The following is a 27,124-nucleotide window of genomic DNA, read 5'->3' as shown; positions in this document are numbered from 1 at the left end:
ATACGTGGCCTATATTTCAACATATACAACAATATATTTTTTATTGTAATTTCTACGGGAATATATATTTTTAATTATGCATTAATACAAATGATTTGTTTTTATAATTTTTACTTAGTTCTATATTTTTACTCATATATTACAGAGATCTATTTATTTTATAATTTTTACGGAATCTATATTTTAAGTCATATATTAATAGGGAGACTATTTATTTTTTTAAAAATCAACGGGAACCTATATTTATGTTTAAATATTAATACGGGAATCATTTTTTTTTTGTTATTTATATTGTAGTCTATATTTCTACCCATATATTGATATTAGGGATGACAATTTGACGCATACCCAGTGGGCACCCGCAAAAAATACCCATAATAAGTAGGGTAAAAACTCGCATTTTGGGTATGGGTAATTACCCGCAAAAATTAACGGGTACGGGTACCTTATTACCCACCCCGCTCCATACCCACATAATATATATTTATTTATTTTATGTATATTATTATATAATAACATATGTATATCAATTTTAAAAAATTAAACACTATTAAACTATTACACATTTTTAATAAAAATGTTTATTTATAACATAATACAAACACAATGTGAATATGTGAACAAAGAAATGAACTTGAACAAATTTTTGTTTATAATTTTCATGAGTCAACATTAAAATCTTTAAAAAAAAAATTAATTATATTAAAACGATATGATATTTTATAATTGATAAATTTATTTTTAGTAAAAATGCGGGTAACGGGTACGGGTATGGGTACTTAGGTACCCATAGGGTATGAGGACGGGTACAAAGATTGTTACCCACGCGGGTATGAGGATGGGTACGAGTATTTCTCAAACTGTGGGTATGGGAATGGGTACTATAGTACCCTACCCATACCCTACCCATTGCCATCCCTAATTGATACACCAACCTTTTTTTTTTTTTTTTTATATTTCATATCCACCTCAAAGCCTTTTGACGAAACCTCAAAATAATTTGAGAGATGACGAGAGATAAAGATTATCATATTTCTTCTAATATATTATACGGGGATCTATTTTAATTTTCTAATTTATACTGTGGTTTATATTTCTATTCATATATTAATATGAAAGTCTATTTTTTAAAAATTTCTACGTGGCCTATATTTCAACATATACATCAATATGAAGACTATTTTTTATTGTAATTTCTACGGAAACATATATTTTTACGGGAAATCTCAAAACATCTTTTATATATCCCATAGAGAAATTAATTTCCATCAACTTTATATTTCTTTTAGTGGAGAATAATATAAACAACAACTACGATACATATTTATTGACTTTAGTATATTTAAATATACTTTGATGATTTAATATTAGCAACAAGATGTCTCGATAGAAATCCAACCCAAATATTAGTAACTGAAGTAAAATGATTTTTTAAATTTAATTTATGCTAATTCTTGAGACGTTTATTTTTTACCAATTGACTTTAAACTTTATTTAAGCTAATTTTTTATTTAACTAAATTTTACAGTTAGTTTTTATCAGTGTCATTTTAATTATTAAATTATATAAGATCGTAAATATTTATATTGTTGTCATTAATTATCTTTCATCAACAATTAAAATTTTAATTTTTCAGTTTAAAGTAAAATATATTAAAATATATTACTTATAAGTCAATAAATCTACAAACGCATTTTTACCCGTGCTTGGCACGGGTCTGGATACTAGTATGTAATAAGCCAGACTTATTTCCCTTTCTCTCTCCTCTCCTCATTCAACCTCATTCCTCACATTTAATGTTGATAATAATAATTGCCATCAATACCTATATAAGGAATTATTTCTGAAGTGCTGTATATAGCAAGAAATTATATAGTCATTATTTTTGTTGACGTAAATCATAAATTTACTCTAATAATAATTTTTGTACCAAAACAATTGTTTCTATTTTTTTTTATGAAAGGAAGATTGCCAGCTGCATATAATAAATTATTAATTAACACGCGAAATTAGTGTTGCGTTTTTAACACACAAAATTTACAAATTGTTTCAATTTCAATTTTTTTTTTCGTCAAAAAAAAAAATTGAAGGCTATTATATTATAAATTTCGCATATTAGAATTTTTTATAATTTTATAATTTTTTCAAACTACACAAATTATTATCAAATATTTAAATCATTTATTAAAAAATTAATGCTTTTTATTAAAATAACACTATAGTTCACTAAATGTTATTTTTTTTACGGTAACATTTAATCTTTATTTGTTGAGGTTATTGATTTATTATTTTTTTCAATAAATTATTAGCATTCAATTGATTCTATTTTTATGAGATTATTTGCTCTTTTAAAATTGTTATTTGCTCTTTTAATCAAATAATTAATTTAATTGTATACACATCAACTTTCTTCGACCAATTTTCCCTTATAATTTGGGACAGAGGGAATATACGATTTTTCGTTTTTTTTTTTGTTGCATTATTTCTCAATGTTTTAAAAACGCATGTCATTATGTAGTAATTATTATTATATTGCCATTATTATTATTATTGACCGTAAATAATAATAATGATAATAATAATAATAATTGCCATCAATACCTATATAAGGAATTGTTTCTGAAGTGCTGTATATAGCAAGAAATTATATATATAGTCATTATTTTATTTTTTATGTAAATCATAAATTTACTCTAATAATAATTTTTGTACCAAAGCAATTGTTTCTATTTTTTTTTTTTATGAAAGGAAGATTGCCAGCTGCATATATAATTAACACGCGAAATTAGTGTTGCGTTTTTAACACACAAAATTTAAAAATTGTTTCAATTTTAAATAATTTCATTTTTTAAGGCTATTATATTATAAATTTCGTTCTTTGAGAAGAGAGAGAATAAATTTTAGTGTTGCGTTCTTTAAGGCTATTATATCATAAAGTAAATGTGCGATATATTATTTCTTTTTAATTTCATTCTTTGATTCCATTTTTATGAGATTATTTGCTCTTTTAAAATTGTTAATTATTGACATCCCGTAAAAGTTTATGCAAAACTTTATAATACTGCCTTTAATTGTTAACTATTTGCAAAACTTTAGGGATACTGCCTTTAATTGTTAGTAGCATCATAGTATTATATATACATCACATTTTCATTCGAAAAACATGTAGCATATTTATATAGTTGTCCATAAATTTTTTATTGTTGAATGATAGTATTATTTTTTTATTTGTTTGAACATCAGTTTATTGTTTGAATAGTTATTTTTTTCTTTTGTTTCACTCTTACTCATTCATTTAATTAGTTATTTTTTCCCAATTTTACAGGTTTTTTCTATGATTATTTCTTTCATTTGATTATTTGATCTTTTCGGGTTTTGAGGTTTCTTTTTAGTTTATTGTTTGAATAGTTTTTTTTTCTTTCTGTTGTTTCACTCTAACTCTTTTCTTTAATTTATTATTTTTTTCGCATTTTACAGGTTTCTTGATTATTTCTTTCCTTTGATTATTTGATCTTTTCAGGTTTGAGGTTTCTTACTATTTGTATATTGGAATCGAAGTTAATTTTTTTTATCATTACTTTTTGTGTTTTGTTTTTACAACCGGTATCTGGTCCATTGGACAGCCTATTTTATTTTTCAACAGGATCTAATCTTCAAGTTTGATGAAACTTTGGAGGATAAAAAAAAAAGACAAAACTGCATTAACATGTGCCCAGAACCACAGATGGTGTAACATTTTCTTTTTCTGGGACATTTTTTTAATCTAATTATATATTTGGCAGTCCGCACTCTACAAACTTTCCTATGTTATTTGATATTTAATCGTAAAACTATTGTATTTTACTTTGTCAAAAAAAAAAGAACAACAAGTTAAAAATGTGACAAAAAAAAACACTTTGAATTTGATATTTCCGTGCTTGTGATTCGATTTGTGGCTTTGAATTTTTTTTAATTAATTATTTGATATTTTAGTTTTCAAACTGTTCCATCAATTGCGTAAAAAAAAAATGTTCTATCAATTGAAGAATGACAGACAACTTGATGTTTTCTTATGTAAGCTTAATTGAAATTGTAAGCTTACACAAGATATATTATATATAAAAATTATTCCATCAATTGAAGAATGATAGACAATTTTGGTACATTTTGTGCTTCGGATAGATGTTTGTATTTTTATTTTATATAATTAATTTTATAATATAATATATATTTTAATTATACAAATTACGTTTTGATTAGAGTCTTCTAATTTATTTATTGTTGACAAAAGTAAAACTAAACAAATTCATTAATAATCAATTTCAATAATGCATCTCGAAACATCATCATAATATTGAAAAATAGTAATAAATATAGTCACTCATACCAGAGTCACTACATGGACTTTCTTCCTTAAAAACTCTAACGAAGAGTTGTAAAAATAACAGAATAAACTACTCCAGAATAAACTCTTCCTTAAAGTGCAAAGTATAAACTACAACCCTCTATACTCTAGGTTTAAAAGGAACAAAAAGTTAAAGCTCGGAGCCAATGTGTTGATTTCCTAGTCAAGCTCGGAGCCTCTTCGGATGCAGATTTCTTAATTCATGCCTCATCGACGGACGGCATTCTTGACCTTCTCAGGAGCGACTCGTCTGGAACCTTCTTCCTGAGAGATTAATTTATTGTTTTTTTGTTCTTGTTGTTTCTTTTCTTTTTTCCTTTTTGATTAGCCTTGTAACAAAAAAAAAACAATTGAAAGTCATTTACGTGTATAGTTTAAATTTTTTGGAAAGTTATATATACGGCGTAGGAATAGAATTTCCGTGTTATTTTTTGCATAGAGTACTACAAAAATATATATATATCGAGTCTACAAAATTTCGTAGCATTCCGATTTGTCAGTGTCGTTTTTCATTGATTTTACTCGATGAACGAGTTAAACGTCATGATTAGGTAAAAAAATTAAAAATTAAACATGGCTACATCACCATAGGAATAGAATTTCCCTGTCATTTTTTACGTAGAGTACTATAAAAATACATAGAAGGTATTATTGTAGAGAACAACTTCATGAATTTTTGGAAAGTTATAGTTTTAAAATAGCCGTCTAGTAAATATCAAAATGAACATCAGACCGACATGAAGATCATTTTTATTTAACAAGATGAATATAGTATTGTTGTGTATAATCATTGTCATCTTTAGTCAATTTTCTTTTTGACAAATCTTTTAGTAAAATTTGAAAGCTATAGAAGAACACAAGTAATATACAAAGACAATAACACAATTAATAATATGAATTTGGTGCAATAGGTAAAAGTTTTGAGTCCCTTAAACAAATAAGGAGGAGTTGGATTTTTTAACTCATGCATGCATATACAAAAATTCAAAGATCATTTACCCCGCAAAATAAGGAAATTTTCGTTAACCTCCCTATGCAGATTTTTTTTCTGTTTGCCCTCCTGTAAAAAAATAGATTCCTAATTTGCCCCCTGGGTGTACAGCAGGACAAGTGACTATGCAAATTTGCTGATGTGGCTTGTACACATGGAAAAAAATTATTTATATATTTTTTTAATTCCATGTTAGATAATATTTTTTTCAAAAAAATAATTAATTTTTTTTCCTACAAAATTATTTTTTTTTTCCAAAATAAAAAAATCCTACAAAATAAAAAAAACGAATTTTCTTAGTTATTTTTTTTCAAAAATAAATAAAAAATCCTACAAATCAAATTTTTTTCCTACAAAATTTTAAAAACTTTCCTACAAATAAATTTTTTTTCGTACAAAATTATTATTTTTTTCCTAAAATTAAAAAAACAAATTTTCTTATTTTGCTCCCAAATAAAGATTTTAAAGATTTATTTTCAATTTTTTTTGGATTAAAAAAAACATAATCTTCGCCGGAATCGTTTGCTTACACCGTCGTGATTGTATTCGTCGTCGTCTTCTACTTCATTGTTGTCTTATGCTTCTTTCTATTTTTCTAGTTCTAGGAAAAATGGTTTTGGTAGAAGAGAAAAACATGAATAAAACTTATTTTTCTATTTTTTTTAATTCAAAGAGATTAACAAAAATAATATAGTGCTTGTTAAAAAAAATAAAGTTTTGTTTTTAAAAAATAAAGAATATGTTTTTTTTAATTCAAAAAAATTTGAAAATAAATCTTTCAAATTTTTATTTTGGAAATAAACTTTATTTCGGAGTAAATCTTTATTTTGAGAGCAAAATAAGAAATTTTATTTGGAAATTTTTCAAATTCGCATAGGAATTTTTTTAAAAAAAAAATTGGGGAAAAAAAAAATAAGAACATTCGTTTTTTTATTTTGTAGGAAAAAAAATTAATTTTTATTTTTTTTAAAGAAAATATTATCTGACGTGAAATTTAAAAATAAATATAAATAATTTTTTCCACGTGTACAAGCCACGTCAGCAGATTTGCACAGTCACATGTCCTGCTGTACATCCATGAGGCAAAATGAGGGAATCTATATTTTGCAGGGGGTAAATGATCATTTACCCAAAATTCAATTAAAAAAAGAGAATACTTTTCAATTGAGATTAATTATCATTATGGCGGTTAAAACTATGAATATTATGATTAAAAAAGACAATGAACACGTTTATTACCAAAAAAAAAATACACTCATGAGATAGGAATTTGTGAGGGCCATGCATGCTTGTTTATGACTCTCCTCTAATTTTTGTCTAAACTCTTAACCAAACAAGAGAAGTTGTTTTTTTACCCACACCTTCTTTCCCCCTATTTCACTCATTCCAAAAACACCCTTAATAAACTACTCATTGTATTCAAAATTCTATCTTGATGGAAACTTGTGAGTGGAAAGAAAATAAGGCTGATATATTATGTAGAGATAGGAATGTGTATTATGTGTTAACATCATAAAAAAGAAGGTTGGAATCTAATAATATTTCAAAGGATTAGATAGAACAAAGACTGCATAAAGGAAATAATTTTTGGGATATATACTTGCATTTGTGTTCACTAGTTTTTCCTCCTTTTCTTATTTAATCATTTTTAAACAATACATAAACTAACTTATCTATTTTTGTTCAAGAAAGCCACTTTGTCCTTGATTTAATCAAACACTCAAAGCCATCATCATCATCATCGACATCACCAACTTGAATTCTAACCATCCACATTCATAACATTTTACTATTTTTCATTTAATTTAATACACCAAAAAAATGCTAATAATCTGTTACTACAAGCAAAGCTAACAAAGTACTCTTAAACTACAATCCACACAAGCTCATATCAAAGAACAAAACTTCAATAAATTTTTTTTTTATAAATTTGTATCTATTGTATAAGTTAACTGATATTCACACAAAAAATGTTAAAACAAAAAAAAAGTGGCAAGATTTTGTGACCTGACTCTACAAGCAGGCCACAAATCCTCAAAACATGTCAGAAAATTTGGCATCTAACATGAATTTACCTATGACCAAAATCCTACTTCTAGGTTCTAGCTAAGCACCATGCTTCAATATCGCGAGGATTAAATTAGGAACTCAAGGCCTTGAATTTGAAAACTCCTTATATGAAAAGGAAAAATTCAAAGAGCTTTGAATTTGAAGGAGTGTGTGTTTGGAAACTGACAATATCGCGAGGATACTTCACGTCAGGAGTGAATCTCGATGTACCTGTTACCAAACATGCATCGAGTTGCCATGAGTGACAGTTTTATAGCCTAACAGGAAATCCAAAGTTGTGAAATGTTTTGATGGTTCCGTCAAGGCCGGCTGCAACAACGGATAATCCCCATGTTTCTGGTACACCATTGTCATCCCATAGATTTTTAAGACATAGCTCCTCATCATAAAATTCATCTTCTGAAAGAGGTGAATCCCAACTTGCAAGTTTCTCTTCGGGCCATGTCATAGAACCTCGGCACGAACCATCAAGGGAGAACCAACTACCAAAAGAAAAACGTTCCGACTCTCTAACGTATTGGCGTTTCTTTATGGAAGAATAGTCGGAAAAATCGCTGAGAGTGCAGCCTGTTTCTGCAGTCATTCCTGACCAAGGTATTGCGACGGTAACCCCCTTGGAGCGAAAGTACTCGCAAGAACTCTCGGTTTTTCTCTGTTTGGAAAAATAGTTTCCCGAGTCATTGAAGTTCCAAATATACACACGAGAGTCCTCTCCGACAGAAATTATGTGTTTTCCATTTGATGTAAATGAACCTGACATCTGACCTCCTGACATTGGAAGGCCTGCAAATTATAGTAGTTTAATCAGCCGATTTTGAAAATTCCATTTAAAGCAAGTATCAATAATATAGACAATAGAGTTAAAAGTTAGATATTAAATATCAGATAAGGAATACACACATACAATACACGCACAACTCAAAATAAACTTCAAAAGCTTGCAATTAAAGCATGCATAGTATATGAGAATATTAAAAGAATAGAATGCATGATCATATTAATCTGAAGGATTCAAAATCACGAGATCTCTAAACCCTTATTGCTACATTATATTACGGTTCAGCTCATGAACTTACTTAAGAATCTATACTGGTAACCTATTCATGGAGAGAAATGGAAAGAACCGAGATTTTCTACAATTTATGCATTAAAAACTGCGCAGATTAAAGCTTAGGAGAAAAGAAAGAACATTTAGGAATTATATTCCAATGCCAAGGACGGAAGCAACAAAAACCAAGTTCATAAATAAGAGGATATATTTGCAATGCAAATTAAACAATTGATGTATCAAAACTCAGTAATCTACCTTTATATGTCTGAACAAGTTCACCGCCTTCCAGTATTCTAACTTTGGAATCTCGTGATGTGATCATAACTCTCTGATGGTTTTTCTCGGAAAACTGCAACAAATTTGGGTGTTAGAATGTTAATAAAGGAAGTAAAATTCAAAACACTTGACGGTGAAGAATTTCAAGAAAAAAACCTGAATGCCAGTAATCTTGTTGCCAGCTGATCTCTTCTTCTTTTCATTGACACGAATCTTCGTCTCAAGCTCGAATTGTTTACCTATAACCATAAAATCCAAATTAGAAACTACTTTAAATTCATGACACTTTCTCTTTTGTATTGAGTAACAGACAAGTAAATACCTGAAGCAACATAAAATCGGCAAGTACCGGAAAGGGAACCAACTACAAACCCCTGCATAAATAAAAAACAATCGGTTTAAAATCTAACCGAGGAAAGTTAACAGAAATGTAACAATTAAAAGGGACAATTTTGAAAGATTGTGTCATGTATTCATAACATACCTTCCCATCTGGCTGGTAACTTATAGCACTTATGACATCTCGTATGTCTGCCCAGTCAACAACTCGTTCTTCATGTACGCCCCATACTCGGACTTTACCATCTATGGAGCCACTGATGAAGTAATTTTCATCAACCGGGTTGAAATGAATGCATGTAACTGTTTCCAATTAAAATAGAGATACAATTATTATTTAAGCTAATAGCCTAATACTTGGCATCATAGAAAATTGTGAAAATGAACCGAGTAAATGGTGCAAATACATTAATACTTCATACTTACCATAATCTTTGTGATGGAAAACTTTCAAACATCGATTGCAACCGACTTTCCACATGCGGACTGTTTTATCCATTGACGAGGAAAGGAGCATCTGCAACATATAATTTAATTCAGTTTTCATTTCAAAAGAAGTACTATCAATAAGAACAAAATATAGCTTATAGCATAATTGAGGGATAAAAATATTCAGCTTCAGCAAGTTAAACTCACATCTGAATCAGACCAAGCCAAATCCATCACATCACTGGAATGACCATATAGTTCTTGAAGAGGAGATTCTTCAATTTTGAGAATCTTACTTGGAAGAACAGCGGGAGATTCACCCGAGCATTTCTTCGGAGAAAAAGACAAGTCATGTCTCAATTTGCTAACAGCACTGTCTTCTTTAGCAAACCAAATACTTGAAGCCTTCAGCGACGACACACGCCATATACGAACAACACCATCTTCACCTCCGGTAGCTAGATACTGACCATTAGGACTAAATTTCATAGTCCAAATTAAACCTTTGTGTGCTCTAATCTCTTGTCCAATATACACAGCACTGAACTCATTCCAGCTTTTCTTATTTTGCCTTACATTGATTCGATGAGTTTTATTCGTACCTGCATTACTAAATTTTGATCTAACTATCTCTCCAGCTATTCTCCCACTGTTAACAAATTGCTTCCACCATTTTTTCTTTTTATTTTTACCAATATCAGTCCCATGAAATTCTTCTGGAATCTCAGATTCTCTATTTCTTACCTCATGTTCCGTTCCATCAACAGTCGCATCTGATTTATCATCATCGTCCTCGTCTTTAGGATCAAACAAGACTTGTGCATCAGAAGTGGCTTCATTTCCTGAAGGCAAAATGCAACCACTCGATTCCTCTTGACTGCAATCGATGATCCTCTCCTCACAAGACTTAGAAGAATCATCAACAAGACCCATCACTTGTAGAAATTGTTCCTTTCTTTCCTTCACACTAAGAGGCTCATTCAACCAAATCTCATACCCAAAATCTTTTATAGTCGAAAGAGATTCTCGAGGAGGCGACAAACGATCCAATGAGTCAAAGAACATATCATTATCTCCTTCATCAGAGATCATCAGCATATCTTGTAATAATCCTCAGTTCCTCACACAACATGAAAAAGGAAAAAAGAAAATGTATCTATCTTCTCTTCCCAAAACTTTCCCTTAAATATGAAACCCCCCCAAAATCAACGGACCGAAAATCTCTCTCTGATTATGTTAAAACTACAAACAGAAAGACCAAGTACGAGGAACCAAGAAACAGCCTCAAAAAACAACCACCAATGAAAAGAGGTTTTTGCATGTTGTAAAAAACCTCATCACCAGAATCCCAATACTTAAATTAAAAAAATATTAATTAATATTAAAAAACTAATCCCAAAACCAGATAACATAAACTACTCAAAAATCAAAACCTCAAAGAACAAAGTGACCCATCTTGTAAATACTAAGCAAAAGATAAAAAAAATTCAACTTTAACACCGACACTCCAGATATTAAGGACCCCTTAATTCCAAAACTCAAACTATATAATTAAGTAATTAAGTAATAAGTGCAATGAACCGAATCAAAAGATGAAGATATAGGTGGCAGTACCCTGGTTCAAGACACAAGAGAAAATGGCGGAAGAAGAAAAAGTGTTGTCTCTTGTCACCTCTACAAATTAGCCTCGAGATTTGTGATTGAAAATAGCAACAAGAGAAAGAAGAACAAGAACAAGAACAACACCGCACGAGCGACAAGAAGCTGTTGTTGCTAGTGCTACTACTACTCTGTCTCTGCAACAACCACCACTCTATAGTACTCTACTACTCTACTACTCTACTACACAACGTTGGTGCTTTTTTCTTGCTTTTGTAATCCTCACCTATCGTTTTCTTCTCTTTTATCTGTCATAACAACAACCAAAAAGAAAACATTGTTTCAGTGTAATTAATTTTGTAATTAGTGACCACTAATCAGCGCCATTCATCAATCACCTATTATTAGGGAACAATAATATGGAAACAAATTCTATATAAAGAAATCCAAATTATACAGACAGAATCAAATGGGTATCTTTGTAATTTGGCTCAATATTACTAATTTTAAAAGATTGCATACAGGTAGATTTAATTCCAATTTCCATTCATGTTTGATGATTCTTCCTAGCTTTGTTTTTAAGACATATTAAATAATTAATATTGTGCGTTGCATAATATAGACCATACAATATAAATAAATTATGTTATGTCAAAAAATAAATAAATTATAAAACAGTCGATAAAAATGTTAAAATTATTAGATCCAAGTCATATGCAGTAAACTAAGGGTCCGTTTCGTTTGAAGGAAAGAAATTGGAGGAAAGAAGATTACGCAAACAAATGAATGAACCTACCTAGACTAACTTTAGTTCAAATTCATTCATTGGTTTGTGTAATTTTCTTTCCTCCCACTTTCTTTCTTTCATATCAAAGAGATCCTCATAGTTAGCTGGTTTAATAGTGATTGATTGAACTTAGTAGGGAGGACCACAGTTTGATCTCACAATTGCGATCTAGAGAGCTTGAAAAACGCAATAAAACCACTAAATTTAGTCTAGTTGTGAGAAATTTATAGTATAATTTGAAGACAGACTCCTCCACACATTAGTGAGTGTAATTCTAACGTATCTACCGTGATGTCAAAGATAGGAATAATTGGTGGTGGTACATGGGCAGAAGAAGTAATAGTGGAGGGTATAGAATTAGAAATGGGGATTTACTATTTGATGGAGAAAGCGATGAGACGAAACATGAAAGGGTCTAAAAGTTATAGGTGCCCACATTGAACCATAGTAGGTCTTCTTAATACAGCAAAACATTACTACTACAACACTGCATTGCAGTTCAACTTTTTAATTTCTTGGGCCAAGTGCTTTGGTTTTAATCACACATTGTTGTTTAAATGCTTCAACTACTACTACTACTACTAGCATCTAGGCAAAGAAAATAAATTAATTTCTTTATATGTATATACTCCTTCCTACCTCGGTGCTTCTAATGTACTGTATGTAACACTTTCTTTCTTTCACTATGACCCTTAGCTATGAGTTCTTTCTTTGAAAGGCTATAGCTAGATCATAGGGTGTTGCATAAAAAAGAAACTTCTTTAAATTGGGCTTGTCCTTTATAGAGGATTTTTCAACACCAAGTCATAACCAGATGAAACTCACGTGACCCGTGCGTGGAAATGTTGATAATATTCAATATAAAAAATGGAACATGAGAGTAAAAAAATCAATGGAAAAATTATAATATAATTAAATAGAAAAGTATAATAATAATAAGTGATAAGATGGATCATAGTATATATCATTATCAGCATTTTAGCATGGATCGAACCTTCCAAAACTTGCCACCGCTGTCACACACGTTCCATCGATCACACTTTTCTTTCCCTATTTACACCCCTTGATTTTTTTATTTTCCTATTCATAATATCTCATAATTATAGGTCTTGCTATTTTATTTTTGATATGAAAAAAAATATATTTAGTTTCTAATTATATGATATTTTTATGATGCAATAATTTGTCATGATTTTGGTTAGAAAAAATTGCTTTGTTTTTTGAGCGAAAATTATTGTGTATCTTTGTATTCTTGTATCTAAAACGGGTCCACACATAATTTTATTTTATTTTATTTAGGGGATCAAAATAATCCAATTGAAAAAAGTTAATTAATTAAATAGATTGATTTGTTTTAGAGAAATATCCGTGGCTGGTGTATTGTTTCACAATTAGTGTGGAGCCACTAGCACTAGAGTGTACGGTGAGAAGCACCTTTCAATTGTACAAAAAAAAAATTTGGCTTCATTATCTGCTTAATGTGTATCCCTCTAATTCCCTAACCACATAACATAACCATTAGCTGTATATATAATGAATACTACTACTACATACACTCGTGTTTGGTTTCATGCCAAGTTGTGTGATTTGTACAAATTATATCATGTGCCAACAATAATTAACATCAATACTATATAACAATTAATTAATCATGGAAAATGTTGTTGGAAATTTGACATAGATGTCTCTAGTATAGTATGTCAGCTAGACAAAATAATTGGCAATCATACAGAATGTATTAGCTTGCTAATTAATCATTCACCATGTTCAACCAGCTCCTTCAAGTATATGCACATTGTTGATTTTTTTTTTTTGTGATATATGCACTTTTTTATTAGTCTGAATATCTGAATCACTAATGTATTTTACCTATAATATAAGTTAAATACACTATTATTCAATGTGTGTATTTTTTTTTTTTGGTGAATATTAATGTGTGTATTTAAAAAGTAAAAAATAAAGTTTCTCTTTATATTAAAAATCAGAGATAGTATCCTTCAAAAAAAAAAAAATCAGAGATAGTAGTAACCAAAAAAAAATAAAAAATCGGAGGCAGTATTTTAAAAGACTCTCACTAATTAAGGATAATCCTAAATCAATCATATCTTTTACTTTACTCCTCTCTTTTTTTTTGGTTTACTACTTAATTATACTCTACTCATATAGATCACTAGACTATTGAGTATTTAGTTGCAGAGTCGAATCTCGTTGAACGGATATCAGATGAGCGACATTTATAGTTATATTTTAAAATCTAAATTAATGACTAAATTTGTGGATCTAGTGATCTTCATTCAATTTGTCAAAATTGGCAAACTCTTACCCTCTTAGAACAAAACTAGTAGTATAATTTCCAACATGAAAAAGAGGTTATGCTTAACCTAGAATCAAATCTAACACAGCCGCCAAGTTGCAGATTATTAGTACTATTCTTCAGTGTACTATATGTAAGAATTGTCACAAGACATAATGTTGAATGCTTTTTATTCTGACTAGACAGAATCAAAAAGCCTATCAAGATCTAATTGACCAAAGTCAATGTCAAATTTTAAAATTAAAAACACAAAAATCATCTTATTATATGTGAATGTGAATTATTTGGTTTTGCAAAAATGACACTCATTACTTTTGATTTTTCTACTAGCATAAGTCTCATTCTACTTTTACAATAATGCAAATATTTGTTAGGAAAAAATGAGAAAGGAAATTAAATAAACATAATGTATCATGTGATCTTGCTCCAGAAAAATAGTGAAATGCACTATTATAGAGATTTCCTTTCCAAATTTGCTTTTATCCGAGAAAAACAAATACAGTGATTGAGGAGACAGATTTAAGATAAGCACATGAATTGAGCAACAATGTATGACAACACAACACAAATAGTAGAACATAAAAATTCGTAGTATTTATGTAAGAGTATAAAATACAGAAACATTGAGAAAATAATAATAATAAAAAAATAACAGAAAATGTTGGAGCTAACCTCAAATAAGATCTATGGACCCCAAGGTTTCAATCCCCTTTGCAAATTTGTAAGCGGAAAACACGTACCAATGTGGTGTCGGAGTAGGGACTTGGATTTGCTGCAGTAGTGAAACAACACAGTTTCTGTTCTGTTGGTATGCATGTGTTTAAATACTAGTGAGAGAGAAAGAGGGATTTATATATAGTGAAGATTTTATATATATATATATATAAAAGAAATGGATATTCTCGAGAGCGGATGGTATAATATTTGTATATGTTTCGTTGAATAAATATGATATCCGTACCTGCTGTATATATGTGTTGTAATTGATGGATAATGATTTTTTATTTTTTATTTCTTTTTTAATTACCCAAAATTTCTTCAACTTCTTTAAAAAGGTAAACATTAACACATAATAATATTTATGTTTATAATATTTCACTCTCAATTTAACAACAAAAGTCACCACATTTGTTTTCCTTCTTCGTACACTTAAAAAATAAATAATATACATAGATTTTTAATTGAAACAAGGTTCATAACAATTCATAGAGAAATAAAGAAAAATCAATAAGGCAGAGGCAAAAACATTTTATTTTTACTTATTTCTATAATTGCAATTTCAATGTTTTATTTATTTCAATATATAATTGATCATAATCATTCAGGTTTGAAATTAATTTTCAATGTTTTATTTATTTCAATATATAATTGATCATAATCATTTACGTGTTGCTTAATTGATGGAGAAAAGGCTATAAATTGTCGATAAATTCAATTGTACTGTTTTTTAATTTTAGTTCAATCTTTTGAGATTTTACGAGATGTTAGAAATAATATAAAATCATTGATATGGCTCTATCCTAACACCTTAAGGTTTTGGGATAATCGGTTATTTGACATGATATCAGAGCCTCTATGACTAAGTGGTCTAGAGTTTGATCTCCGCTCCCCTCACTTTCTAATTAAAAAGTGGAATTTAAGCATATGGTAGGTGGACCTATGCATTATCCACGCTTCAAGCCCAAGTGGGCTCTTGCGTGAGGGGGCGTGTTAAAAATAATATAAAACCATTGATATGGCTCTATCCTAACACCTTAAGATTTTGGGATAATCGGTTATTTGACATGAGATAATTTTGGCAAAAAAAAAGTCTTGATGATTTTATGATATTTTGTTGGACTATATTGATTTTGTGAGATTTTAAAGACTTTTTTTACAAGACTTTTTTACAATCAAGATTTTTAACACATGATTTGAATGGATTTTGAGAGATTTTTTCAAATGACTTTTTACAATCAAGATTTCATAATACTTTATATATTAGGAAACTTTTGTATATTTGAAAATTTTTAAAAGAATTAATAAATTTTAATAAAAGAAATTATATTTTTTTGGGAATGCAAATATTTAAACAAAAAAATAAAAAACCCTTATTTTTTTTTTACATATATGTTTCTGATCACCAATAAAGAAATTATCACTACCATCATTGATGGGAAACAGAAGCAAATGAATGTGACTAAAAAAATTCGTTTGCTATAAAAAGTTGTAATGAATCAAAAGTTTGTAAAAAAATATGTAGAATTTGTTAAAATATTTTTTGCAAAAAAGCATATTTGATAGGTGATGAAGAAGAAGAAGAAAAAAAAAAAACTGGTACAATGATGATGAAAGTAAAAAGTCTTGGAGAAAAGGCTACAAATTGAAGAAATAAGTAAAAATAAAATGTTTTTGCCTCTGCCTTGTTGTTTTTTCTTTATTTCTCTATGAGATTGAATAAATTGGAGACCAAAAAATTGAACTAAAATTAAAAGTTTTGCCCTTCAATAAATCACTAGACAATTTTTTGTCTTGTGTAGATATTTTCTAAAATATCAAAATAATATTTTTTTTCACCGAAGATAAAATTTGTCATTACCTTAAACATTTTTCATTCTGTACTGTTCTGTGTTTTTTGTCCATTGCCTAACAATTATTTTACACAAATGGTATCTCATCCAAATATTATTATTTCAATGACATTCTTTCTCCTAATACACCAAACAATGTAATGTAGAAAACCATTGAGCAATGGTATTCAGACATCCAAATTTGATATATGTATATTACTATATTAATTGGACACCACATAATAAGATATACTGTACTGAGATTGTGACTTGGTCGGAGCATGAAAAGAAAGAACAAAAATTATTAAAAAATGCAGAAATCATATATTGTGCGGTACAAGTTTTGGTGTCAAAAATCTTATGCAGACAGAACAGAACCATTAACAAAAATTGGGCATAATAAAAAGAGAGAAAAAAAAAATGCAAATTTAAAGGTACAACGTGGATCGAAGATATAACAAGTTCTTTTGCTAACTTACCAAAATCTATGGGTATGATATGATTATTACATTTTTTTATCACATCATAATATATTACAGGACCAAAATTTAGACAGCACTTAAATGAGATGACAATAGTCTCATCTAGTTTAATCAAAGTTATGAGTTTGATGATTCCTGACTTATGCACGCAGCAATGTTTAAACGTTTAGAAAAAGTTTTTCTTCCACAAAACTCGAGAAATTAATCTTTGCAGTTATGCGCAGAAGATACACGATTTATACAACAACAAAAATTTAGACCCCACCCACATGGCCAATTGTTTTATTCTAACTTTCTAAGACTCCCCTGATTTCATTAGAATTTTTTTAATCGCATTGGTTAGAATTCGACTTGGATTGCACACGACCATATATTAATTCACTAACCTATCTCCAATCATTCACTTTCCTCCTAACAACTCAAAGTTGAAGCAGAATCATGTATAATATTTTTTTATACCTTATGAATATGAATATACCAATTTGAATTACTACACACTGGAATTGTCTAGCTTTGATTGGTCATATAGATTTGCGACTATCCTCAAGATATGAAGATCCTCTCCTACTTAATTCTTTAGCTTAATCTACTACCTGAAACTGATTAGAGTGCATGTGGACATTGATTTTGCCTACCAAATTGATGATATTTAACTCATAAGTTGTTGATAATCTTGGTTTTTGTAATGTGCAGATCATAGTAATCTTTTATGCATGTTTTAATAAAGATTATGTAATTTTTTTATTAATGAAAAAGTGCTTATGTTGTCTATACTATAGATAACCTGTGTGTAGTGTGTGGTCCATAAATTATTAGGATCGTTTTGTATTTGTTGTTAAAGATACATCTTTCTATTATGGTCCTACATCCATCCTTTTTTAATTTGGCTCATGCTTAAATTCAATTCAGACGTTTGTCGACTATTGTTACTAGTTAGAGGGTTAATTTTGTAAATTGCAGCTTGGGGAGTGTCAAGAGTTATGGTGTTCCACTTTCGATTCAAGACGGTTATTTATTTTTTTTTTGAAGGTTTTGGATAATGATTTGGTGTTTCAAATTCCAATTAAAGATAACAAATGAATCAAAACATCATATTTTCATCCAAAATCTTAAAACCTAACTACTTACACATGTCCAAGAGGACAATTATCCAGAAGAAGGTTCTTAGACCTAGGAATCCTAATTCAACCTCTATAAAACCTAACTCATGGCCTAGGCCGAGGTACGCACATTGTAACCTGAAAACGTCACATTCGCTGTGTTTTCTTCATTCTCGTTCCTGACTTTTTATAGTCCCTAGACAAATCATGAGAAAAATAACTTACTTCATTTAACATAATAAACCTTAATACATGATAATAGTTTTACAAAATATCAAAAAAAATGAGTTTTTACTCGAAAATTCATAAAAAGCGATTTCTTCTAACATATTGAGATGCAAAATCATTTATAATCAACAAATCTTTCTTAATTGACAAAATCGTCAAACCATTCAAGTGACAGATTCTTTCATGATTATTGTTTTTTTTTTTTTAAAAAAAACTTGGTATCCGGCCTTAGGATCGACTAATCCAAGTGGACCAATCACACCGCCCACTTGCAGGGGCCCCATTTAAAGCCAGATTTTTTTTGCTCTGTATGGACTTACCTCATTGAAATTGGCACCAGGGGGAATCGAACTTGAGACCTTTAGAGAAACATACTCCAAGGACTCAAGCCAACACCACTAGATGATTATTGTTTTGTTAGACACCCACCCTAAAAAAGAGTATGTGAGTATACAAAAAGAAAATTGGACCCCTAAAATTTTGGACGCTAGGTCGTGACACTCCTGGCCTTAGCTAGGGTCAGCCCTGATTTTCTTATTTGATTAGAGAAATCTTATGTCTGGATGATGATTGTGTTGGGAAAAACCGGCATAGAGAAAATAAATGAACGCAATCAACACACAAGAATATAACGTGGAAACTCCAAATCGGAGAAAAAAACCACGGTCATTGTCAAAACCGACAACCAGAGAATAAACACTATGTGAAAATTGTTACAACACATAGACTACCCTCAACCTTCCCTTGACCCCCAATACACCCACACTCTCCAAAGCAAATACCTAACTACATCTCTCAACCCTCTAATACAAGAGTACAAGAGAAAAACAAAAAAAGTCAGATATAAGCTTAAAGTGCTATTGACTGGTGCAATTATAAACAAAGAACTTAGGTCCATTATATAGCCTTGATTCCCCCATTGCTTCATCATTCTAAGCGATGTGGGACTTCTTCAATATAATTTCTTTGACCTTTTTTTTCCCTTCATTAGCAATGTGGGACTTACATTGCAATCAACCCCAACAATCTTCACCTTGATTGTAATGGTCTTCAATCTTCATTGTCTACACCGACAATCATTATCTTATGCTTCCATTGTCTATACCGACAATCATTGTCTTCACCGACAATCATAATTCTCATTGTCTATACCGACAAATTAAATTATCATACTCCACCATAAAGAGTATACTCCACTTGGAACTAAACCATCCCAAGATTTTTCTTCACTTGGAACCAAGTCATCCCAAGAATTTCATCTCGAAACCTCGCTGAAAATTTATGGTGCAACTTCCATGTTGGCTTTCTCCGGAAGTTCATCAGCCATCGAGATAACCGCGTACATTGCATCAATGTCAACCAATGCCTGCACGCTATCATCACACACCTTGCATCCATGTCAACCGATGTCAATGTGTCACTTGAACAACTTCAAACATCTATGAAACCACCTCAGGCCATTGTTAGGCTCCAACAATTCCAGTTTAGTTACACCGCCTAGTAAACCTTGTTTAACTAGTCCAACTAAACTCACGTCACTAACAAGTACCCACCCGAAGATCCACAACTTAACCAAAACATGAGAATCACCACTAGTAACAGATGCATAACCAATAATAGTAGAACTATCTAACAAGTATCTACATACTATCTATGCATCAAAGTTCAAGAAAATACTTCGCATTATGTTAAAAGAAACTCACCCATACCTTGAACCTTACTAGCTTTCCGTCACCAAGATGAACAACTCCACCTTCAACTAGCTATAAGGATTCAAAAGTATTTCTTCTTCAAACACATGTGATAGGCGCTTCCAAAGTTCATGACTCAACACTCCACCAATTCCCAACTTCCACTAGCACCTCTGCATCATAATAAGTTGTTGTTTCAGACGTAACCCGAGTATTCTTATCACCGCCTCTCTAGACTGATGTTGAGTATTATTACCACCGCCTCTCCAGGCTGACCTTGTGTAACCCAAATTGCATCACCATATCCTTGACTTGATTTCCCACAAGCCAAACGTGATTCTTCCATTAGTTTTCTCTAGCCTAAACTTCACAGCGGACTCCCTACTCCTGAATCAAACCAAGAGCTCTGATATCAGTTGTTGGGAAAAACCGGCATAGAGAAAATAAATGAACGCAATCAACACACAAGAATATAACGTGGAAACTCCAAATCGGAGAAAAAAACCACGGTCATTGTCAAAACCGACAACCAGAGAATAAACACTATGTGAAAATTGTTACAACACATAGACTACCCTCAACCTTCCCTTGGCCCCCAATACACCCACACTCTCCAAAGCAAATACCTAACTACATCTCTCAACCCTCTAATACAAGAGTACAAGAGAAAAACAAAAAAAAGTCAGATATAAGCTTAAAGTGCTATTGACTGGTGCAATTATAAACAAAGAACTTAGGTCCATTATATAGTCTTGATTCCCCCATTGCTTCATCATTCTAAGCAATGTGAGACTTCTTCAATATAATTTCTTTGACCTTTTTTTTCCCTTCATTAGCAATGTGGGACTTACATTGCAATCAACCCCAACAGATTGATCCATGTTGAATGCATTTTTTAAAGGTGCAAATAGTTTAAGCTGCTGCGATTTACTACCTCAAAAACTTTTGCTTTGCTCATCAAACCATCAATTATTAAAATGACAAAGAGTTTTTGATTAAATGGAGCTAAAAATCCAGCATGTCTCACTCAAATTGATGTGATGAATATCTGTCAAATTGGAAAAAAAGAAAGTTATGTCGATAAATAATTCTCCAAACCGGTACGTGTTATTTGTTTGGTCCTTGCACTTCTGTCGTTTCTTGTCTTTGTTCAATCTTTTCATCAAAAAGAACAAAATCTGGAAGGAAAATAAAAAGCCAAATCATACACTGTTGTTTATAATTGAAATATGGCTAATATATAACAAGAAAACAACAAATGAAAACAAACTTGCGGATCCTCATTGAAACACATAGCAATATATTGTTTGGAAATAGTATAGTGTACTCTTTTTGTTATGACATGGTATCGTAGCAGTGAATTAAACCGTTAAGAGAAAGGTGTGATTTTCTTGAAAATTTAAAATCATACCTGAGATAATGAAATGTTATGTTATATCAGCATCAATCACAATCACCAAATATATATAAAATAAAAAAATAAAAAAATAAAAAAATTGGGTCTACCCAACATATTTAGAGACCTAACATAGACAAACGGATTAATCGCAGTCATTATCTCTTAATCGTCTGGTCAATATTGAAGGTTCAGATCTTAAGATTTTTTTTATTATTTATTTAATATAAAATTTGAGTTTGAGATTTGAACCGTCCGATCTGAGTACGGCTTTACGAACACCGAATGCATAACTACATGAGTTTTCGACTTACCGAATTCGGATTTCTAAAGCGGCTTCGATTATGCAGTCTTGTAACCTATATTTCGGAGGAGGATCATGATATGGGGCCTCCAACTAAACCAGAGAATTAGTTAAAATTTTAAGGCCTAAAACCTTACTTGAGTCGTTTGACTTCTGAGAAAAAAAATGTGACTCAAAGTCAATTGCTAGCTAAGTTGAATATGATCTTACTAGAATATCCATATGTACATTTGGCACTATGTCGGTCCCTAGCATGACATATTATATTTGGGTTCTAAATTGTAAGCGTGGCATACAATACTCCACATTCTCTCACAGTATCTTTGCCACAAGAAACGTATCAAATATGGTCAAATTTGGTATGCTTTTTTTAGTATTTTTGTAAGATAGGGTAAGTGGAACTTATGAGGTAGGTTATGGATTATATGATGAGCTGATAAGGTTGACCTTTGACCCTAGAGATGCTCCTCTATTTTGTATTGAGGGAAAGGGGAGGGTATGTATACCATTATGCTTGGTTTTCTACAATGCAAGATGTAGTACATGTACATGTGTTATGTGAAGATAAGTTATTGCTCTAAGTAAAGTGCTACATCATTAATTATCTTCATTTCATTCTTTTTTTTGCTTGAAATTAAAGTGATTCTTCAAAATGAAAATCGGTTAAGAGTAATATAGGAAAGAACATAAGGTGTACAATTTTAATAAAGTGCAAGAAAAGGGTAGTTGACTAAAGATATGGTGCTATTTTGGTATAGTTATAATTTAAAGACACTTAGATAGTGCTGTCAAAATGCCCGAACGTAAACGGGTCGGTTAGAGTGGACTTTGAATTTTATTAGATCGGGCCAAAAAGCTTTAATTAAAAACGAGTTTATCAAAATAAAATTTAAAATTGATTTACAAGACTATGAAAGAATAAGTAAATGAAAAGGGTGATTAACATACATATCACAATTGTTGTAAAAAAAAAAACATACATAGCACAATTACTTTGTCAAAAGAAATAACATAGCACAATTACATATCATAAGCATATGGATATAAGACTTTGAGTGTGAAAGGAAAGAAATTGTGAAATTCCATGAAGAATTATAAAATATTTAAGAGTCATGTTTTGGTGATCAGATACAAATCATATACTATAATTTAGTATATGGATTAAGGTGTTAACCAATGAATCCATTATATTGAGCTCGTATTTTAAACAGATTTTTTCAAGCCGGGCTAAAACACCCTAAAAAATCCGAACTAAAATTTTAAGGCTCTCAAGCTCTACATTTAGAAAAAAAAATTGTCTACCCCAACAATTGTCAATCTACCCCAACATTAATTTTGAATGGACGAATTTACCCTCACATATAAACTAAAACCCTGAAGAAAAAAAACTTGGTTACCGGAACACTTTGGAAAAAAGTGTTCTGATATGTAAATTTTTTTTTGGTTACCGGAACACTTTGGAAAAAAGTGTTCAGGTATATAAAATTTTTTCTAAATTTTTTTTTTACCTGAACACTTTGAAAAAAAGTGTGTAGGTATGTAAAAATTTTCCAAATTTATTTTGTTACCTACACACTTTGGAAAAAAGTGTTCAGGTATGTAAAATTTTTATAATTTTTTTTTGTTACCTGAACACTTTGAAAAAAAGTGTGTAGGTATGTAAAATTTTTCCAAATTTATTTTGTTACCTACACACTTTGGAAAAAAAAAAGTGTTCAGGTATGTAAAATTTTTCTAATTTTTTTTGTTACATGAACACTTTGAAAAAAAGTGTGTAGGTATGTAAAATCTTTCCAAATTGTATGTAAAAATTTTCCAAATTTATTTTGTTACCTACACACTTTGGAAAAAAGTGTTCAGGTATGTAAAATTTTTCTAATTTTTTTTGTTACCTGAACACTTTGAAAAAAAGTGTGTAGGTATGTAAAATCTTTCCAAATTTATTTTGTTACCTACACACTTTTTTTCAAAGTGTATAGGTAACAAAATAAATTTGAAAAAATTTTACATACCTACACACTTTTTTTCAAAGTGTGTAGGTAACAAAAAAAATTAGAAAAATTTTACATACCTACACACTTTTTTTCAAAGTGTTCAGGTAAAAAAAAAAATAGAAAAATTTTATATACCTGAACACTTTTTTCCAAAGTGTTCCGGTAACAAAAAAAAATTTACATATCAGAACACTTTTTTTCAAAGTGTTCCGGTAACCAAATTTTTTTCTTCAGGATTTTAGTTTATATATGAGGGTAAATTTATCCATTCAAAATTAATGTTGGGGTAGATTGATAATTGTTGGGGTAGAAAAAAAAAATTCCTACATTTATTCAGATTTGTCAGACCGGTTCCATGCGGGCTTTAGTCAGGTTTGGCAAGACGGGCTAAAAACCCCTAAAAAGGGAATGAAGAACACCACTATAAGATTCAGATTTATTTGAAACTGCGTTCGAAAGAATAAAAAGGGAATGAAGAACCAGATTTTTAGGCTCATGAGAAGAAAAAGGAAATGAAGAACACTGTGTTCATTGATGAAATTGAACAAAACAATTGAACTGGTTTTTTTTTTTTTTTTATATATGATTAAAAATTGTTATGCCGTAAATTGTTGTGGGAAATAGAACTTTGCTAGAAGTAGCAATGAATGTAACAAATGAGGTGCTCCATGTCCTGCCAGTAGTAATGACTGCAGTGGATTTTTGGAGGGCTTGAGAGCAACCTGAGGAGTCTAAAGAGTAAAATTCAACACAATGTTGGTATATGGGACACCACCCCCCCAAGACTCTCTTTTTCTCCTGAATATCCATTTTTGCCCCGTAAAAATTTTAGAACGCATTTTCCAAACTTTTTTTGCCGTTAAAAATAATATTTGAACTAGAAAAAATTTGAAAAACACTTTTTGAAGTTTTTCGCAGGGGCAGAAATAGAATTTGGGTGGGGAGAGGGGGAGAGAGAATCCTTCCACGCAAACAACCCTCATTCCTGCCAGGCCCAGTAGCATTTAATTTGATTATGAAAGCCCAAATAAAGCATTTGCACTTTTTTCCCCTCCTCTTAATTAATTATGTGAAACACGTTTTTCTTTTATGGGTATTTTCTCTTAATTAATTAAGCCCAAACATTATAGGCTTTCATCACCACAATGAATATTACATCGTTGAATTTATATTTTTAAAATTTTAGTGATCACGAAAATGGAGAGATCTTGACTCCACATGATTGCACTTAAACGCTATAATTTAAATATTTTTTAATTTTCCCAATTGGAGAAGGCAAAACTACATTCTTTGAAATCAGGTTCCACAAGAGTTTGTGGAGAGAAGCTCATTCAGTCCATACGGAGGAGTGTTATGAACCAAACGATCTATATCAGATGATGCTCCAAGTTTAACAAGAAAACTAACACAATTATTTTGTAATTTTAGTTTAAAACCGGATACATAATATTTATTTATAGAACAATACATAAAATTTGATCTAGTTGTGAGAGTTTTTTTTTTTTTTTTTTGGTTACAAGTTGTGAGATTTGATCCTCAACTTCATTATAAAAAAATAAAATAGCACAAAATACATAAAGATTTACCTAAACAATAACTGATTTTCACAATCCAAGGGTTACGCAATAGGATTTCATTTGATTTTTACTGGAAAATACACAAGCCCCACATTGAAAAATAAAATATAAAAACATTTTTTAAATAGTTACACTTTAGAGTTACAGGTAAACATTTTTCAAAAATATTTTTTGTGGATGTCATTTATCCGATGTGGATGGTACCGCATGAGTTATGATGGACCTGCAACGAAGGTTTGTAATTTGTGTTTGGTGGTGTGACATCATAGCGAGAACATAATGCTTTGTTAAGATAAGTAGAGTTTGTTGATGTTAGTTAATTAGTTAGAAATTAGTTATAGTTGGTTATATTAATTAGTTAATTACGTCCTATTAATATTAAAGAACACTAATGTACATATTTTATCATCTTTTATAAATTAAAAATATGATCTATGAACTTTTACTTCATGAGCATGACTATGCTCTCTTTCTATCCTATGTGTATGATCTATGACACTATGATCCTATAATTCTTGACATGCTTAGCCACATTATGAGGAATGTCAATGAACTTAATATAAGTATGTGTTTGGTTCTGAGTCAGAAAGAATTGATTTTGACATAATTGAGTTTGATAAAATTGATTTTGATTAAAAATGAGTTGAATAAAATTGATTTATGTTTAGATACATCAATATAAAAGTGATTCTTAATATTTCATGTTGTTTGGATAGTTTGAGTCAAAATTGAGTTTGGATGTATAATTACCAAATTAGGCTTACACATATGTATTTAAAATTAGATTTAATTTATATATAATTATTTAATATTTAAATTATTTATCTTGTATTAAAGGGCAAAAAAAAAAAATACTGTATTAAAGACCAAAAAATTATATTGTATTATTAAGTTTAATTATTTGTTTCCGTCGAAAAAAATTTAATTATTTATGTTCTTTTAGATTAAAATGCATAATGTATTATACTAGTAATTTTTTAATTAAAAATGTCAAACCATTTCTTATGGAAAGACATCAAAAAAGACAATGGGCCTTTGGTCTTGGAGCCCATATCTTATTCCGGTTTGACCCGCAATATCATTCCTAACCTTGGAGATGTTACTATAGTACACACAAAAAAATGTAGCAGCAGCCATGGCACATCTCGCCTTCCTTTGCCCAAAATGATACATGTCATAGCAACTCTAAAATAGAATAGAAGAAAGCCAAAATCACAGTGCAAACAGTTATAAAGGGGCAATTAGTCAGAATACATGCTATCAAAAATCAAATATTTGAGAATCACGTTTTTTTTTTTGACGCAGAAGCTTGGTTTTCTAGCTTCAAGAAAACTCACGTATGGATTGAGAATCACGTTGCAGAGAATTGCATTTTACATTTACCCAAACAATACAAAAATGGTGAAATCACGTTTCGAGGCACCAAACTCGCGTTTGTCGTTCTCCAATGTCAAAACAAACAGACGCTAAATGGTTCACTTATCTTATGAGCCTTTTGGTAGAGAAAGAGGACCGAAGCCCAACAAGAAAAATAAAACTATATGGTTAAACGAATGTTTCTAG

The 27,124-nt window shown here is 30.2% G+C and overlaps 1 protein-coding gene across 1 annotated transcript; it reads right to left on the bottom strand.

The window, feature by feature from the left end:
- Positions 1-7,150: 7,150 nt before the first annotated feature.
- LOC123917069 (2-deoxy-glucose resistant protein 2-like) lies at positions 7,151-11,562 on the bottom strand. Its single transcript, XM_045968689.1, has 7 exons — positions 9,748-11,562; positions 9,538-9,628; positions 9,257-9,414; positions 9,095-9,146; positions 8,929-9,011; positions 8,752-8,845; positions 7,151-8,228 (listed from the first exon to the last, which is right to left on the bottom strand). The coding sequence occupies exons 1-7, from the start codon at positions 10,636-10,638 to the stop codon at positions 7,696-7,698; spliced, it is 1,902 nt and encodes a 633-aa protein (XP_045824645.1). The 5' UTR covers positions 10,639-11,562; the 3' UTR covers positions 7,151-7,695.
- Between the last annotated feature and the right edge of the window lie 15,562 nt (positions 11,563-27,124).

Source organism: Trifolium pratense, linkage group LG3, assembly GCF_020283565.1.
Source record: "Trifolium pratense cultivar HEN17-A07 linkage group LG3, ARS_RC_1.1, whole genome shotgun sequence".
NCBI lineage: Eukaryota > Viridiplantae > Streptophyta > Magnoliopsida > Fabales > Fabaceae > Trifolium > Trifolium pratense.
This window is presented reverse-complemented; position numbering and strand designations above follow the sequence as displayed.

What these genes read in the sequence shown, in the direction of transcription:
- LOC123917069 (XM_045968689.1), bottom strand. Translation starts at nt 10,638, where the DNA reads ATGCTGATGATCTCTGATGAAGGAGATAATGATATGTTCTTTGACTCA. An exon ending in TGGCTTGGTCTGATTCAGAT is followed by an intron (nt 9,629 to 9,747) that starts GTGAGTTTAACT and finishes TATATGTTGCAG; the next exon opens with ATGCTCCTTTCCTCGTCAAT. An exon ending in TTTCCATCACAAAGATTATG is followed by an intron (nt 9,415 to 9,537) that starts GTAAGTATGAAG and finishes AATTGGAAACAG; the next exon opens with TTACATGCATTCATTTCAAC.